The sequence below is a fragment of the Coregonus lavaretus genome (assembly GCF_964263955.1).
Source record: "Coregonus lavaretus genome assembly, chromosome: 2".
NCBI lineage: Eukaryota > Metazoa > Chordata > Actinopteri > Salmoniformes > Salmonidae > Coregonus > Coregonus lavaretus.
The window spans coordinates 40,348,534-40,366,749 of record NC_139989.1 but is presented as its reverse complement, the minus strand read 5'-3'; the positions used below and the strand labels follow the sequence as shown (position 1 = coordinate 40,366,749).

Sequence of the window (18,216 nt, the reverse complement as noted above, 5' to 3'; positions counted from 1 at the left end):
TTTTTGAGTCTTGACGTGGATTTAGTTATCCACTAGGGGTCACTATTGCGTATCCCTCTTTTATTTAACCTTTATTTAACCAGGTAAACCAGTTGAGAACAAGTTCTCATTTACAACTGCGACCTGGCCAAGATAAAGCAAAGCAGTGCGATAAAAACAACAACAACACAGAGTTACATATGGAATAAACAAAACGTACAGTCAATAACACAATAGAAATTATATATACAGTGTGTGCAAAAGTTAAGGAGGTAATGCAATAAATAGGGCATAATACTAAATTGTAATTATTTTGCACTAACACTGGAATGATAGATGTGCAGAAGATGATGTGCAAATAGAGATACTGGGGTGCAAATGAGCAAAATAAATAACAATGTAAATAACAATATGGGTTTGAGGTAGTTGGGTGGGCTAATTAAAGATGGGCTGTGTACAGGTGCAGTGATCGGTAAGCTGCTCTGACAACTGATGCTTAAAGTTAGTGAGGGAGATAAGAGTCTCCAGCTTCAGAGATTTTTGCAGTTTGTTCCAGTCATTTGCAGCAGAGAACTGGAAGGAATGGAGGCCAAAGGAGGTGTTGGCTTTGGGGATGACCAGTGAGATATACCTGCTGGAATGCATGCTACAGGTGGGTGTTGCTATGGTGACCAAAGATCTAAGATAAGGCAGGGATTTGCCTAGAAGTGATTTATAAATGACCTGGAGCCAGTGGGTTTAGCGACGAATATGTAGTGAGGGCCAGCCAACGAGAGCGTACAGGTCACAATGGTGGGTAGTATATGGGGCTTTGGTGACAAAACGGATGGCACTGTGATAGACTACATCCAATTTGCTGAGTAGAGTGTTGGAAGCTATTTTGTAAATGACATCGCCGAAGTCAAGGATCGGTAGGATAGTCAGTTTTACGAGGGCATGTTTAGCAGCATGAGTGAAGGAGGCTTTGGTGCGAAATAGGAAGCTGATTCTAGATTTAACTTTGGATTGGAGATGCTTAATGTGAGTCTGGAAGGAGAGTTTACGGTCTAACCAGACACCTAGGTATTTGTAGTTGCCCACATATTCTAAGTCAGACCCACCGAGAGTAGTGATTCTAGTCGGGCGGGCGGGTGCAAGCACCGTTCGATTGAAGAGCATGCATTTAGTTTTACTAGCATTTAAGAGCAGTTGGAGGCTACGGAAGGAGTGTTGTATGGCATTGAAGCTCGTTTGGAGGTTTGTTAACACAGTGTCCAATGAAGGGCCAGATGTATACAAAATGGTGTCGTCTGCGAAGAGGTGGATCTGAGCGTCACCAGCAGCAAGAGCGACATCATTGATATACACAGAGAATAAAGTCGGCCCGAGAATTGAACCCTGTGGCACCCCGATAGAGACTGCCAGAGGTCCAGACAATAGGCCCTCCGATTTGACACGTTGAACTCTATCTGACAAGTAGTTGGTGAACAAGGCGACGCAGTCATTTGAGAAACCAAGGCTATTTAGTCTGCCAATAAGAATGCGGTGATTGACAGAGTCAAAAGCCTTGGCCAGGTCGATGAAGACGGCTGCACAGTCCTGTCTTTTATCGATCGCGGTTATTATATCGTTTAGGACCTTGAGCGTGGCTGAGGTGCACCCATGACCAGCTCGGAAACCAGATTGCATAGCGGAGAAGGTACGGTGGGATTCTAAATGGTCGGTGATCTGTTTGTTAACTTGGTTTTCAAATACTTTCGAAAGGCAGGGTAAGATGGATATACAGTGAGGGAAAAAAGTATTTGATCCCCTGCTGATTTTGTACGTTTGCCCACTGACAAATAAATTATCAGTCTATAATTTTAATGGTAGGTTTATTTGAACAGTGAGAGACAGAATAACAACAAAAAAATCCAGAAAAACGCATGTCAAAAATGTTATAAATTGATTTGCATTTTAACGAGGGAAAAAAGTATTTGACCCCCTCTCAATCAGAAAGATTTCTGGCTCCCAGGTGTCTTTTATACAGGTAACGAGCTGAGATTAGGAGCACACTCTTAAAGGGAGTGCTCCTAATCTCAGTTTGTTATCTGTATAAAAGACACCTGTCCACAGAAGCAATCAATCAATCAGATTCCAAACTCTCCACCATGGCCAAGACCAAAGAGCTCTCGAAGGATGTCAGGGACAAGATTGTAGACCTACACAAGGCTGGAATGGGCTACAAGACCATCACCAAGCAGCTTGGTGAGAAGGTGACAACAGTGGTGCGATTATTCGCAAATGGAAGAAACACAAAAGAACTGTCAATCTCCCTCGGCCTGGGGCTCCATGCAAGATCTCACCTCGTGGAGTTGCAATGATCATGAGAACGGTGAGGAATCAGCCCAGAACTACACGGGAGGATCTTGTCAATGATCTCAAGGCAGCTGGGACCATAGTCACCAAGAAAACAATTGGTAACACACTACGCCGTGAAGGACTGAAATCCTGCAGTGCCCGCAAGGTCCCCCTGCTCAAGAAAGCACATATACAGGGCCGTCTGAAGTTTGCCAATGAACATCTGAATGATTCAGAGGAGAACTGGGTGAAAGTGTTGTGGTCAGATGAGACCAAAATCGAGCTCTTTGGCATCAAATCAACTCGCCGTGTTTGGAGGAGGAGGAATGCTGCCTATGACCCCAAGAACACCATCCCCAACATCAAACATGGAGGTGGAAACATTATGCTTTGGGGGTGTTTTTATGCTAAGGACACAGGACCACTTCACCGCATCAAAGGGACAATAGACGGGGCCATGTACCCTCAAATCTTGGGTGAGAACCTCCTTCCCTCAGCCAGGGCATTGAAAATAAGTTGTGGATGGGTATTCCAACATGACAATGACCCAAAACACACGGCCAAGGCAACAAAGGAGTGGCTCAAGAAGAAGCACATTAAGGTCCTGGAGTGGCCTAGCCAGTCTCCAGACCATAATCCCATAGAAAATCTGTGGAGGAAGCTGAAGGTTCGAGTTGCCAAACGTCAGCCTCGAAACCTTAATGACGGAGAAGATCTGCAAAGAGGAGTGGGACAAAATCCCTCCTGAGATGTGTGCAAACCTGGTGGCCAACTACAAGAAACGTCTGACCTCTGTGATTGCCAACAAGGGTTTTGCCACCAAGTACTAAGTCATGTTTTGCAGAGGGGTCAAATACTTATTTCCCTCATTAAAATGCAAATCAATTTATAACATTATTGACATGAATTTTCTGGATTTTTTTTGTTGTTATTCTGTCTCTCACTGTTCAAATAAACCTACCATTAAAATTATAGACTGATCATGTCTTTGTCAGTGGGCAAACGTACAAAATCAGCAGGGGATCAAATACTTTTTCCCCTCACTGTAGGTCTGTAACAGCTTGGATCTAGAATGTCACCCCCTTTGAAGAGGGGGATGACCGTGGCAGCTTTCCAATCTCTGGGGATCTCAGACGATACGAAAGAGAGGTTGAACAGGCTAGTAATAGGGGTTGTGACAATTTCGGCGGCTAATTTTAGAAAGAAAGGGTCCAGATTGTCTAGCCCAGCTGATTTGTAGGGGTCCAGATTTAGCAGCTCTTTCAGGACATCAGCTATCTGAATTTGGGTGAAGGAGAAGCAGGGGGGGGGCATGGGCAAGTTGCAGCGGAGGGTGCAGAGCTGGTGGCCGGGGTAGGGGTAGCCAGGTGGAAAGCATGGCCAGCTGTAGCAAAATGCTTATTGAAAGTCTCGATTATCGTAGATTTATCGGTGGTGACAGTGTTTCCTAGCCTCAGTGCAGTGGGTACCTGGGAGGAGGTGCTCTTATTCTCCATGGACTTTACAGTGTCCCAAAACTTTTTGGAGTTAGTGCTACAGGATGCAAATTTCTCTTTGAAAAAGCTAGCCTTTGCTTTCCTAACTGATTGTGTATATTGGTTCCTGACTTCCCTGAAAAGTTGCATATCGCGGGGGCTGTTCGATGCTAATGCGGTACACCACAGGATGTTTTTGTGCTGGTCAAGGGCAGTCAAGTCTGGGGTGAACCAGGGGCTATATCTGTTCTTAGTTCTGAATTTTTTGAATGGGGCATGCTTATTTAAGATGGAGAGGAAAGCACTTTTGAAGAACATCCAGGCATCCTCTACTGACGGAATGAGGTCAATATCCATCCAGGATACCCGGGCCAGGTCAATTAGAAAGGCCTGCTCGCTGAAGTGTTTTAGGGAGCGTTTGACAGTGATGAGGGGTGGTCGTTTGACTGCGGACCCATTACGGACGCAGGCAATGAGGCAGTGATCGCTGAGATCCTGGTTGAAGACAGCGGAGGTGTATTTAGAGGGTCAATTAGTCAGGATGATATCTTTGAGGGTGCCCATGTTTACGGATTTAGTGTTGTACCTGGTAGGTTCCTTGATAATTTGTGTGAGATTGAGGGCATCTAGTTTAGATTGTAGGACCGGCGGGGTGTTAAGCATATCCCAGTTTAGGTCACCAAGCAGTACGAACTCTGAGGATAGATGGGGGGCAAGCAATTCACATATGGTGTCCAGGGCACAACTGGGGGCTGAGCGGCAACAGTGAGACTTATTTCTGGAAAGGTGGATTTTTTTCAAACTGTTTGGGCACAGACCTCTACAGTAGATTGCAACTCCGCCCCCTTTGGCAGTTCTATCTAGACGGAAAATGTTGTAGTTCGGAATGGAAATTACTGAATTTTTGGTGGCCTTCCTAAGCCAAGATTCAGACACTGCTAGAACATCCGGGTTGGCAGAGTGTGCTAACGCAGTGAATAACTCAAACTTGGGGAGGAGACTTCTGATGTTAACATGCAAGAAACCAAGGCTTTTACGGTGACAGAAGTCAACAAATGATAGCGCCTGGGGGGTAGGAGTGATACTGGGGGCTACAGGGCCTGGGTTAACATCTACATCACCAGAGGAACAGAGGAGGAATAGAATAAGGATACGGCTAAAGGCTTTAAGAACTGGTCTTCCAGTGCGTTGGGTACAGAGAATAAAAGGGGCAGATTTCCGGCCGTTGTAGAATACATTCAGGGCATTATGTACAGACAAGGATATGAGTACAGTGGAGGTACACCTAAGCATTGGGTAACTATGAAAGAGATAGCATCGCTGGAGGTACCGATTGAGCCGGTCTCCACGTGTATGGGGGGTGGGACAAAGGAGCTCTCTGAGGCTGGTTGAGCTGAACTTGGGGCTCTACAGTGAAATTGTATAATAAGAACTAACACAAACCGCAATAGGCTAGGCATATTGACATGGGAGAGAGGCATAACGCAATCACAGGTGTTATTCGAGAGGGCTAAGACAACAACTGGTATTGGCGACGAAAGTTTGGGCTGAGGCTAAACAGATAAACAGGATGGGGTACCGTGTAAAGGAACAGTCCAGCAGGCATTAGCTGTGTAGCTGAGTGATCATAAGGTCCAGTGAACAGCACTAAGTAAGTCCGGGAGCAGATCGTAGGCAGCTAAAGCACAGGCGAGCAGGAGGAACGGCTGTTGACTGCGCGTGCTAGTGGGCCGGGGCTAGCAGATGGATCTTCATGGTCGTCGCAAAGGGAAGCCTGTTGAAACCACATCAGACGATTACATCGGCAGACCAGTCGTGATGGATCGGCGGGGCTCCGTGTCGACACTAGGAGGTCCCGTCCGGTTGACAGAGATGGGTTGAAAGCACGCTGTGCAGACTGGCCGATAATTGTCCGGGCTAGAGCTGGCTGGTAGGTAGTGCAGGCCACGGACAGTGGTGAAGACCGCTAACGGTGGCTAATAGCATGTAGCTAGTTAGCTGGCTAGCTGGCTAGTTTCAGCCGTATGTTCTTGATAAAAATAAAGAAATAATAGAATCCGTTCCACATTGGGTGAGGCGGGTTGCAGGAAAGTATATTTGACTGTTGAGCCCAATGATGTGTAGAGTATATAAATAAATATACACTGAGTGTACAAAACATGCACTTTCCATGACAGACTGACCAGGTGAATGCTATGATCCCTTATTGATGTCACTTGTTAAATCCACTTCAATCAGTATAGATGAAGGGGAGGAGTCAAGTTAAAGAAGGATTTTTAAGCCTTGAGGCAATTGAGACATGGATTATATAAATGCGCCATTCAGAGAGTGAATGGGCAAGACAAAAGATTGAAGTGCCTTTGAACGGGGTACGGTAGTAGGTGCCAGGCGCACTGGATTGTGTCAAGACCTGCTACGCTGCTAGGTTTTTTACGCTCAACAGTTTCCTGTGTGTATCAAGAATGGTCATCCAGCCAATTTGACACAACTGTGGAAAGCATTGGAGCCAACATGGGCCAGCATCCCTCTGGAACGCTTTCGACACCTTGTAGCGTCCATGCCCAGACGAATTGAGACTATTCTGTGGGCAAAATTCAATATTAGGAAGGTGTTCTTAATGTTTTGTACAGTCAGTGTAGGCTATATATACACTGAACAAAAATTGGGAAATTTTCAGCTTCCAGGAATTGTGTACAGATCCTTGCGACATTGGGCCATGCATTATCATGCTGAAACATGAGTTGATGTCGGCGAATGAATGGCACGACAATGGGCCTCAGGACCTCGTCACAGTATCTCTGTGCATTAAAATTGCCATAGATAAAATGCAATTGTGTTCGTTGCCCGTAGTTTATGCCTGTCCATGCCATAACCCCACTGTCACCATGGGGCACTCTTGTCTCGCTTCCTCTTCAGTCTCTATGACTTAGACCTGGGACACCAGGTGGGCGCAATTAATTATCAGGTAAAATAGAAAACCAGCAATACTCTGCAGGCTCAGATTTGAATACGTCCAGCTTTGATTATCAGATCCTATTACAATAAAACTAAAGTAGGCCTAAGTTTAACTTGATCTAGGGTGCATTCATGCCAATTCTGTTGCAAAACGTTCTGCAACAGAAAGCATTTACGCCAAACAGAAACCGTTTTGCAGCAAAAGCTAGTTTATTGGACAGATTGAGGTAGGCCTGTTTCATTGCTAGAGTGAACGTTTCATTGCAAGACGTAATTAATACATCCCTAAGTGTTACAATGGGTACATTCATTACTCCAATTCTGTTGCAAAACCTACCCGAATGTCTCCAATAGAAACTAGTTGTTGCAAAACGTGTTGGGTGTAAAATGTTTCCACTGCAAAACATTTTCGCAACACTGACTAATGAATATACCGAAAGGAAAAAGTATTTATTTTTACACTTATTTTTATTTAACTAGGCAAGTCAGTTAAGAATAAATTCTTATTTACAATGACTGCCTACAACGGCCAAACCCGGACGATTCTGGGCCAATTGTGCGCCGCCCTATGGGACTCCCCAATTACAGCCGGTTGTGATACAGCCTGGAATCGAAGCAGGGGGTCTGTAGTGATGCCTCAAGCACTGAGGTGCAGTGCCTTAGACCGCTGCGCCACTCGGGAGCCCAAGGCTGATTTTTCTTGGCGGTCCACAATTTAATGGATCTTGTATACAATTATCTAAGAACCTATACATTTGTGGAAAAGCAAGATCACTGTGCTGGAGTTCCATTTGTACTCCAAGAAAAAAGATTTGCTTTAAAATAGATGGGCAAACAGTCCTGCGGTTCGAGATACCGATTTCACGTTCACAAGGCTACAGGAACACAAGATTTTCTGAAAATTATGGCTGAGCCAATGGTTTTTGAATGGGAGTCATCAGTTGATGGATGGACAACGGAGAGAATTGTCCGGCAGAACGCACAATAAATCAGCCTCAGCCATTACACAAATCGCTCCTTTTCAGTTAATTGGCAAAGGTTCCCCTTTGAATTGTACAAACATAAGTATTTAACAAAAGACAGGCCAGAAGACCAAGAAACAGAACATTTTCTTTATTTCAGATACTACAGAGCAGGTCAGCCTAGAAAGGAAGCCTTCTTGTCAATTGGTCTCATCTCCTGCACATCCTAGATTAGAACTTCTGGAACTGCTTCTTGGCTCCAGCGGCCTTTGTGACCTTGAGGACGTTGAACCTCACAGTCTTGCTGAGGGGTCTGCACTCTCCGACGGTAACTATGTCTCCGACCGAGACGTCTCTGCAGAGAAAAGGAGGGCATTATTGGAGCATAATCCTGAAGTGACCAAGGCACTGCTGTTCAAGGTATGACAACGTCAAGATAATCCAAGGGAAATTGAGAAACCTGGAAACCACTGTGCCATCTCATGTGATAGGTAGGTTCAAACTGCATCAGTGTTGCCATTAGGCAGTGTCGTCAGAGCCACATGGGCTTGGAAGACCATCGTGAGAAAAACATCATTTGCAGCCAACATCAAATCTGATTCAATGGAACTTCAACTGTAGTGTAACAGTAAATTACAGCCATCCTTGCAATAGGAAAGCCACTAGCTAGGCATGATGAGCCCATTATTGGATACAGCCTGGCGAGCAATTTAATTTGGAGAAAAAACATGTGTAAGGAAGAGAGGTTGAAAAGGCTCAACAGTATGACAGGGATCCTCTTACCTGAAGGCAGGTGAGAGATGGACAGACATGTTCTTGTGCCTCTTCTCAAATCGGTTGTATTTGCGGATGTAATGCAGGTAGTCACGTCTGATGACGATGGTCCTCTGCATCTTCATCTTGGTCACCACGCCTGAAAAGGCAGAATCAGGTCAATGTGTGGTCAATCTTAGAATACATCTAAGCACTGATCTAGGGATAGGAGTAGACCGTTGAATAGGGTGAGCAGGGGGTTTGGGTCGTTGCATCAGTAATGCCATAAGGCGTTGTCGTCATAACCAGAAGGCTTGGAAGACCATCGTGAGAAAAACATCATTTGCATTTCAGTGAGAAAACAGTTGGTAATAAAGTTTTACATCCAAACCAAAAACAATGAACAGCAAGTAAATTTAAAGACTAACCGGAGAGGATACGACCACGGATGGAGACATTTCCAGTGAAGGGGCATTTCTTGTCAATGTAAGTGCCATCAATAGCCTGTTGAAACAACATATGTTAGGTTCTCTGCAACTCCTTCCAAAACTCTCAAACCTGGGTAAAAATAAACTATTACTGACCAAAAATATAAGATAACATTCAACAATTTCAACGATTTTACAGAGTTAGTTCATATAAGGAAATCAGTCAATTGAAATAAAATCATTAGGCCCTAATCTTTGGATTTCACAACTGGACAGGGGCGTAGCCATGGGTGGGCCTGGGAGGGCATAGGCCCACCCACTGGGGAGCCAGACCCAGCCAATCAGAATTAGTTTTACCCCACAAAAGGGCTTTAGACAGAAATACTCCTCAGTTTCATCAGCTGCCTGGGTGGCTGGTCTCAGACGATCCCACAGGTGAAGAAGCTGGATGTGGAGGCCCTGGGCTGGCAGTTGTGAGGCCAGTTGGACGCACTGCCAAATTGTCTAAAACGACGTTGGAGGTGGCTTATGGTAGAGAAATGAACATTCAATTCTGGCAACAGCTCTGGTGGACATTCCGGCTGTCAGCATGCCAATTGCACGCTCCCGCAAAACATGAGACATCCGTTGCATTGTGTTGTGACAAAACTGCACATTTTAGTGGCCCTTTATTGTACCCAGCACAAGGTGCACCTGTGTAATGATCATGCTGTTTAATCAGCTTCTTGATATGCCACAGGTGGATGGATTATCTTGGCAAAGGAAAAATCCTCACTAACAGGGATATAAACAAATTTGTGCATTTTAGAGAAATAAGCTTTTTGTGCATATGGAACATTTCTGGGATCTTTTATTTCAGCGCATGAAACATGTTGCATCTATATTTTTGTTCAGTATAGATGCCAAAAGCCCTTCTATAACTGCATCAGTGTTGCCATTAGGCAGTGTCGTCAGAGCCTCAGGCTTGGAAGACCATCGTGAGAAAAACATCATTTGCAGCTTGCAAAGAGCAGTTAACCATACAAGCTAATTGACTACTAGACAAAGCCAGTGTCATGTATTCCAAAGACAATTCAACAAATTAATCATACTGCCCATAAGGAGCACAACTGTAGTTTCAGGATAGTTTAGGTCGTTGGGTAAGTTACCTCTCTTGGGGTTTTGAAGCCTAGCCCAACACTCTTGTGGTAGCGTGGGAGCTTCTCCTTGGCCACCTTGCCACCTTCACCAACAAGAACACGCTTCTTGTTCTGGAAGATGGTCGGCTGCTTCTGATAAGCCCTCTCGGTCTGTGTGGAAGACATAACACCAGGTCAAAAAATGTATCTACGCAGAGACTAACTTGTGGCTCCATCATGGATCTGAAAAGACCCATCTTCAAGTTACACTGCATCAGTGTTGCCATTAGGCAGTGTCGTCAGTGCCGCATAGGCTAGGAAGACCATCGTGAGAAAAACATCATTTGCAGGTAAATCAATGTGCGTTTTGAAATAGACCTGACTACTGTGCATTCATGTTTACAAAATATTGTACGTTCATGAACAGATAAGCAGTAGATCTGAAAGGATGCACTAGCAAGATTTACAATTTATATAGCTGGCCGTAATGAAAGTTCAAAAAAGTTAGATCTGGCTGGAATCAAAAGTAAAGCAAAATAACTAGGTAGCTAAAACAATATCCATAGTACGTCCATAACATTTGGAATATTCAAGTTGAGAAAGTAGACAAAGCAGGTACGACAGTTGAGTTTAGCCAACGAAAGGGTGATCTGGCTAGGTAGCCAGCCAAGTTAGTGTAAAAACTAACCGAACGGCTATAGCTTTTTCCAATACGTCAAGGCTCAGCTTCTCGCGCATACATTTATCTAGCAATGACATGTTTAAGCTATCAACTCTGCCATAAGTCAGTAAACTTCGATTATCAACTACAGATGAAGCATAGGCCCAATGCTGTAAAGGCCTAGTTAGCAAACTTCCCAGCTGGATCTCCGACAATGCGCTCCACAGCACAGGGCCGGTAACGCGATAGTCGAAGTCGATCATACAATTAAGGGCCCAGTCTACTTTGAGAAACTTCAATCGCGTGCTCTTCGCTTAACTAACGCTATATATTGTACGCTACGATGACATGACGTTTATTTTTCTATCAAAAAAGCACATTCATTTCACCACGCTGTTTTGCTGAACGTACTTGTGCGTCCGCCATCTTTGCCAGCCGAGTCGTAAAGAGAACTAAGCATGCGCGCGACGGACAGAAGTCAGAAAGGACAGGATATGACGTTTAAGGAAGGGCAAGGCAGAAGCGAAATGTTGGGTTTCCATTTGTGTCAAAATGTTTGTATTCATTGCTGATTAAACTTGCTATAGTCTTAGTTTTTTGTAAGTTGACTACTCATAAATGTTAACGGCCCTCTGCATAGCGCTCTTGCAAGCTGGCATTTGTGAACGAGCTAAACGAAGCCACTCCTCTGTTGCCGTAAACATATGTCACATGACTGCAGGCGGACGCAGACTCGAAGTAATCTTAGTACAAGATGGCAGCGCCGTCGGGAGGAGGCGATTCAGGTAAGTGACCTAACTATGATAAACACAATCGATACGGAATCGTGCCACTGATATCGTAATTATCGTGAGCCGGACCGAAAAGTGTTTGTCACGATTTAGCTAACTTGTTAAAGAATTTAGGTTTGTTGCCGGTTGGACGCAGGCGTGTTGAGCTAGCAAGCTAACGTTAACTAGCTAACATAACACCCAGCCATCCCATCTCTGAAACATGTCCGTACAAATAACTATGTAAGCTAGCCATCTAGGAAAGCTCAATTATTGTTATCTAGCTGTTCAACTGGGGGAAAGTGTTATAGTTAACTTGCTTACGTTACTCAACAAGCTAGCTTGTAATAAACAATTAATTGGTATATACATATACAGCCCAAACGTTTGTTTTATATTTGATATTCGGTTTTCTCTCGTCAATAACTATTGAACCAAGCATGCCATGACAATGAATGCTGTATATTCTGAATCAGGTGAGGATGCAGAACACGTTTTTTGTGTATATCTTAAAAAATATTTTGAATATTGAAATCTGAAAAGAAAATGAGAAATTCACGCAAAAAGCTCTGGATTGTTCTCCATCCTCCCCTGATTTAGAATATACCACTTTCATTGTCATGGCATGCTTGGTTCAATAGCTATTGACGAGAGAACTGAATATCCATGGAGAATAAAAGCACCTCCTCCCAGCTACCCACTGCACCGAGGCTAGGAAACACTGTCACCACCGATAAATCTACGATAATCGAGAATTTCAATAAGCATTTTGCTACAGCTGGCCATGCTTTCCACCTGGCTACCCCTACCCCGGCCACCAGCTCTGCACCCTCCACTGCAACTTGCCCCCCCCCTCTCCTCCTTCACCCAAATTCAGATAGCTGATGTCCTGAAAGAGCTGCTAAATCTGGACCCCTACAAATCAGCTGGGCTAGACAATCTGGACCCTTTCTTTCTAAAGTTAGCCGCCGAAATTGTCACAACCCCTATTACTAGCCTGTTCAACCTCTCTTTCGTATCATCTGAGATCCCCAGAGATTGGAAAGCTGCCGCGGTCATCCCCCTCTTCAAAGTGGGTGACACTCTAGATCCAAGCTGTTACAGACCTACAGTGAGGGGAAAAAAGTATTTGATCCCCTGCTGATTTTGTACGTTTGCCCACTGACAAAGACATGATCAGTCTATAATTTTAATGGTAGGTTTATTTGAACAGTGAGAGACAGAATAACAACAAAAAAATCCAGAAAATTCATGTCAATAATGTTATAAATTGATTTGCATTTTAATGAGGGAAATAAGTATTTGACCCCTCTGCAAAACATGACTTAGTACTTGGTGGCAAAACCCTTGTTGGCAATCACAGAGGTCAGACGTTTCTTGTAGTTGGCCACCAGGTTTGCACACATCTCAGGAGGGATTTTGTCCCACTCCTCTTTGCAGATCTTCTCCAAGTCATTAAGGTTTCGAGGCTGACGTTTGGCAACTCGAACCTTCAGCTCCCTCCACAGATTTTCTATGGGATTATGGTCTGGAGACTGGCTAGGCCACTCCAGGACCTTAATGTGCTTCTTCTTGAGCCACTCCTTTGTTGCCTTGGCCGTGTGTTTTGGGTCATTGTCATGCTGGAATACCCATCCACAACTTATTTTCAATGCCCTGGCTGAGGGAAGGAGGTTCTCACCCAAGATTTGAGGGTACATGGCCCCGTCCATTGTCCCTTTGATGCGGTGAAGTGGTCCTGTGTCCTTAGCATAAAAACACCCCCAAAGCATAATTTTTCCACCTCCATGTTTGATCTATTAAAGTATTTGAAAGCCAAGTTAACTAACAGATCACCGACCACTTCGAATCCCACCGTACTTTCTCCGCTATGCAGCTCAAGGTCCTAAACGATATAATAACCGCGATTGATAAAATACAGTACTGTGCAGCCGTCTTCATCGACCTGGCCAAGGCTTTTGACTCTGTCAATCACCACATTCTTATTGGCAGACTAAATAGCCTTGGTTTCTCAACTGACTGCCTTGCCTGGTTCACCAACTACTTCTCAGATTTACATTTAACATTTAAGTCATTTAGCAGACGCTCTTATCCAGAGCAACTTACAAATTGGGACCCCAGTATCTCTATTTGCACATCATCTTCTGCACATCTATCACTCCAGTCTTAATACTAAATTGTAATTATTTTCCACTATGGCCTATTTATTGCCTTACCTCCATAACTTACTACATTTGCACACACTGTATATAGATTTTCTATTGTGTTATTGACTGTACGTTTTTGTTTATTCCATATGTAACTGTGTTGTTTTTATCGCACTGCGTTGCTTTATCTTGGCCAGGTCGCAGTTGTAAATGAGAACTTGTTCTCAACTGGCTTACCTGGTTAAATAAAGGTGAAATAAAATATCCTATATAAAACAACCTTTACCTTGGTACTGAACCATATACCTACCGGCTCTCTAAAAAGTCGGTTAAACAATACTTTCCTGGGGATATTTTGTCTCAAATCTCGAGCAGATGAATGACAAACCACACAGACAATCTGTATAGTAAGTTAAAATGTAATTTTATTCAACATTCTGGCAAGGAACATTTACACGATTTTGCAGGCATTCGTTTCAGGCTGTATATACCAATTAATTGTGTATTGCAGACTGATTAGTCAGACTAGTATGTGAGTGCTAGCTAGCTGTGTTTTTACATTTTATTCATTTAGCAGACGCTCTTATCCAGAGTGACTTACAGTTAGTGCATTCATCTTAAGATAGCTAGGTGGGACAACCACATATCACAGTCATAGTAAGTACATTTTTCCTCTAAAGTAGCTGTGGGATTATTTAAGGTACTCTTTTAAGGGGCAGGGACTCTGCTGTTTTCAGGGGGAAGCTGGTTCCACCATTGGGGTGCCAGGACACAGAAGAGCTTGGACTGGGCTGTAGGGGTGGGAGGGCCAGAGGTGGCAGTCCAACGAGTCTTCATATTTAATTGTTGTCATTCCAGAAACATCATTGGCAACTAGCCTAACTGTAGTACATCTTTGGTTCAGTCCAACTGTTACTAATGTCAGCTGACAACTCAACTTTAGAAATTGAGCCAAATGGTGTTTTAACTTTGTTTCACATTCCAAAACTCTCAAACCTGGGTAAAAATAAACGATTACTGAACAAAAATATAAAGGCAACTTTCAACGATTTTACCGAGTTCATATAAGGAAATCAGTCAATTGAAATAAAATCATTAGGCCCTAATCTTTGGATTTCACAACTGAACTGGTCATGAGACATGCATGCTTCATTAGCTATTATATTTATGACTGCCCAGTTTTGATATGACAGACACGCATACCTGGCTGACGCTACCCAAGTGACTCACTGTCAGGAGGACTTCGAGAGTTAGGTGTTAGCCAGACTACCCACACATAGGCCTAGTCTTAAATTGCCTCTACCTGCCCTTGGTTTATGTCCTGGAAATACTCTTAAGTCCAGTGCTGCTTTGTGTTCTCAGGTAATGGAACTGATCAGGTGCTAGAACTGGGAAAAACATTACTGACAGAGTGAGTATACCTTCTTGTTTACTCCTGAATTTGATCTTTATTCACATTTGTCTGATTAGGCTAATCAGGCTGTAATACACAATTGAATTGGTATATATAGCCTGAAACATTGGAGTGCCAAATCTTGTAAATGTTCCTTACAAGCCAGAATGTTGAATACAATTACATTTGTACTTACTTTACCGGTTTTCTGTGCGGTTTGTCCTTCAGCCACTCGAAATTTGAGACAAAATATCCACAGGGCCGGGAGACCCATGGGGCGACGCACAATTGGCCCAGCGTCGTCCAGGGTAGGGGAGGGTTTGGCCGGCAGGGATGTTCTTGTCCCATCGCGCACTAGCGACTCCTGTGGCGGGCCGGGCGCAGTGCACGCTGACGCGGTCGCCAGGTGTACAGTGTTTCCTCCAACACATTGGTGCGGCTGGCTTCCGGGTTAAGCGGGCACTGTGTCAAGAAGCAGTGCAGCTCGGTTGGGTTGTGTTTCGGAGGACGCACGACTCTCGACCTTCGCCTCTCCGTACGGGAGTTGCAGCGATGGGACAAGACTGTAACTACCAATTGGATACCACGAAATTGGGGAGAAAAAAGGGGAAAATCCCCCACCCCCCAAAAAAACGTTTGGACCTGATCAACCACAGGGAAGTATTGTTTACCAAATTTTTAGAGAGCCGGTAGGTATATGGTTCTGTTGGCTTGTATTGCTGGTGTCTATTTTCAATCTACTGACGGATGCGACATACTTGCACAATATGTAAACAATAGCCAAACGTTGCTCGCATTCAGCTGGCGGTGGCAAACCTACCAGCTCTCTAAAGTCTGGTAAAACAATACTTTACCATGGATATTTGGTCTCAAATTTCGAGCGTCTGGAGAACAAACCGCACAGACAACCAGTAGAGTAAGTTAAAATGTTATTCTATTCAGCATTCTGGCTGAACATTTTATAAGATTTTGCACTCTGTATATACCAATTATTCATTTTTCATTTTAGTCATTTAGCAGACGCTCTTATCCAGAGCGACTTACAGGAGCAATTAGGGTTAAGTGCCGTGCTTAAGGGCACATCGAAAGATTTTTCACCTAGTCGGCTCGGGGATTAGAACCAGCGACCTTTCGGTTACTGGCACAACGCTCTTACCCACTAAGCTACCTGCCGCCCTATTAATTGTCTGTTTAATCAGTCACAGATCACATAGTTGTTTACCCGTGACCCTCTCTTCGCAGTTTCATCTATGAGCGGGTTCGTCGCCATGGTGACAGCAGTACTCAGTTGTCAGTGTCACGGACCCAGTTGGGTGGGAGTGAGCTGTGTGACCCCAACCACAAGAAACTGGCCCTGTGCCTGCAGCAGATTGGGGATGAGCTGGATGGCAATGCACAGCTCCAAAGGTATCTTCAACCAAGGACTTAGAAAGGGACTCCAGCTCTTTGCTTGAATAGATAATCACTTTGAATTGACCTCTGGAGTTTGTGCAATACTCAGAGCATCTCTCGTTTTTCCCTTCAGTATGTTAAATGATTCTGCACTCCAGCCCAGCCAGGAGGTTTTTATGAGAGTGGCCTGTGAGATCTTCTCTGATGGGAAGTTCAACTGGGGCAGGGTGGTGGCACTCTTCTACTTTGCCTGTCGGCTGGTCATCAAGGTGAGGGTTGGCAGTGGTAGTATTTTATTTAGCTCTCCTTTCTCTTAATCAATCTCTCGCTCTCTTGTCCTCCGTTAGACAAAGGAAACAGTCGGAATAGATTCCCTGTTTTGTCAACCGTTGCGCTTGTTTGGAATGGAATTGCATTTGATAAGTTTTGGGATGAGTTGGCTTATTCATTGTATAATAAGATGACACTGTCTTTTTCTCCTCAGGCTCTGTTGACCAAGGTCCCCGACATCATCAGAACTATTATCAGCTGGGCCACAGACTACCTGCGAGATCATGTGATCAGCTGGATTACGGAGCAGGGTGGCTGGGTAAGGAATCAGTAGATGTGCTTTCCCCACATTGACTTAAAGGTTTCATACATGTTTTTTTATAAATGTCTTTTTGAAATTGTAATGATGGTTGAAGACAATGGTGTCTCTCTTTTCCTAATTCTTAGGAGGGAATCCGTTCCTACTTTGGCACTCCCACCTGGCAGACCGTGGGGGTGTTCCTCGCTGGAGTTCTTACCACTGTGCTGGTCATCCGCAAGATGTGAGGGGGAGGAGAGCCTGAGAGAAGAAATGACAGAGGGAAGGACAGAAGACTGGGAGGGAAACTGGGTAGTAGAGGCAGACATGATGTGAGGGTAAATGGGAAGTGTTTCTGGTGAAGGAAAAAGTGAGAAATAGAGTTGGGGATGGAAAAACACCAATGTTTGGACCTGATCAACCACTCTTCTTTCCCGCCCTCCATTCATTCATCCATGGCAAAGGATTGAGAGTCAGATTCAAAGTTCTTCTTACCTCCGTTCTTTACACCGCTGAAAATGTGAGCAGCTTTTGACTGCACACACAGGAGAGAAGGATGTGTACAGACTCTGCCAGGGCACATCTTTTAATTAATTTATTTTTTATTTCTTACAAACAAGTCGCTGCATGACATTTTGTTGCTTAAGTCTTATGACATGAACTGAATATTTTTGTCCTCAGGTTAGCCATGAGAATCTCCTATGCTTTCCTGCTGTGCTTTATTTTTGTTGCACTTCTCTTCCATTGAGTCTCCTTTTTCCTATGATCATTGGTATCTCTGCTAGAGTATGCATTTTGGAGTGTGTGTCTGTGAGCATTTACGTGTGATCATAGGATCAACAGATGTTGCAGGTACGTGTGTGCAATTCTACTGCAGACACACACAGCACTGTCCTTCTCTCACAGATGTTTACCCCTCTCTCAGCATAGTGTTCAAAGTACTGTATTCTATGGTGGGCTATTTAAAAGTAGCCCATACCATAATCCTTCACAATCAAATGCTCTTTTTATACACCTTGTTAATGTGTTAACAAATAAGGAAACCTTTTCTTATTTCTTTTAAGTTGTCAGTGCCTTGGACCTTTTTTTTTTTTTTTTTTTTAATTTTCTACAATAAATTGCTTTGATATTGTTCACATTTTCTATATCTTTTGTAAAACTCATGTCCCCCAAAATAATCTTTTTGCAGTGACACTTGTTTGTTTTGTATGTTGTAATATGAACATAAAATAAAATCATTTTATGGATTGCGATCACTATTTAGCTGTGACATATTTGGGGAAAGATTGTGGGGTG

General features: G+C 43.9%; 2 protein-coding genes across 3 annotated transcripts; one reads left to right on the top strand and one right to left on the bottom strand.

Annotated features, from left to right (window-relative positions):
* Positions 1–7,825: 7,825 nt before the first annotated feature.
* On the bottom strand, positions 7,826–11,160 carry LOC311101330 (small ribosomal subunit protein uS17). 2 transcript variants are annotated; one of them, XM_084142457.1, is made up of 5 exons: positions 11,062–11,160; positions 10,020–10,160; positions 8,872–8,947; positions 8,474–8,603; positions 7,826–8,045 (listed from the first exon to the last, which is right to left on the bottom strand). In XM_084142457.1, exons 1-5 carry the CDS (start codon positions 11,074–11,076, stop codon positions 7,922–7,924), a joined length of 486 nt encoding a protein of 161 aa, XP_083998583.1. In that variant the 5' UTR covers positions 11,077–11,160; the 3' UTR covers positions 7,826–7,921. The 2 variants fall into 2 exon arrangements, with proteins under 2 accessions (XP_083998583.1, XP_083998584.1); XM_084142458.1 differs by lacking the exon at positions 11,062–11,160 and having other exon boundaries at positions 10,020–10,190.
* LOC311101320 (apoptosis regulator BAX-like) lies at positions 11,159–18,172 on the top strand. Its single transcript, XM_084142447.1, has 6 exons — positions 11,159–11,435; positions 14,930–14,978; positions 16,203–16,367; positions 16,486–16,621; positions 16,837–16,941; positions 17,070–18,172. The coding sequence occupies exons 1-6, from the start codon at positions 11,405–11,407 to the stop codon at positions 17,166–17,168; spliced, it is 585 nt and encodes a 194-aa protein (XP_083998573.1). The 5' UTR covers positions 11,159–11,404; the 3' UTR covers positions 17,169–18,172.
* Positions 18,173–18,216: the final 44 nt, after the last annotated feature.

Excerpts from the sequence above, each read along its gene's own strand:
- LOC311101330 (XM_084142457.1), bottom strand. Across the intron at positions 8,948-10,019 it reads GCTTCAAAACCCCAAGAGAG|GCTATTGATGGCACTTACAT; the intron begins GTAACTTACCCA and ends TTGTTTCAACAG. Across the intron at positions 8,046-8,473 it reads CATCTCTCACCTGCCTTCAG|AGACGTCTCGGTCGGAGACA; the intron begins GTAAGAGGATCC and ends TTTTCTCTGCAG.
- LOC311101320 (XM_084142447.1), top strand. The coding sequence starts at position 11,405 with ATGGCAGCGCCGTCGGGAGGAGGCGATTCAG. Across the intron at positions 16,368-16,485 it reads GGCAATGCACAGCTCCAAAG|TATGTTAAATGATTCTGCAC; the intron begins GTATCTTCAACC and ends TTTTCCCTTCAG. Across the intron at positions 16,942-17,069 it reads TTACGGAGCAGGGTGGCTGG|GAGGGAATCCGTTCCTACTT; the intron begins GTAAGGAATCAG and ends CCTAATTCTTAG.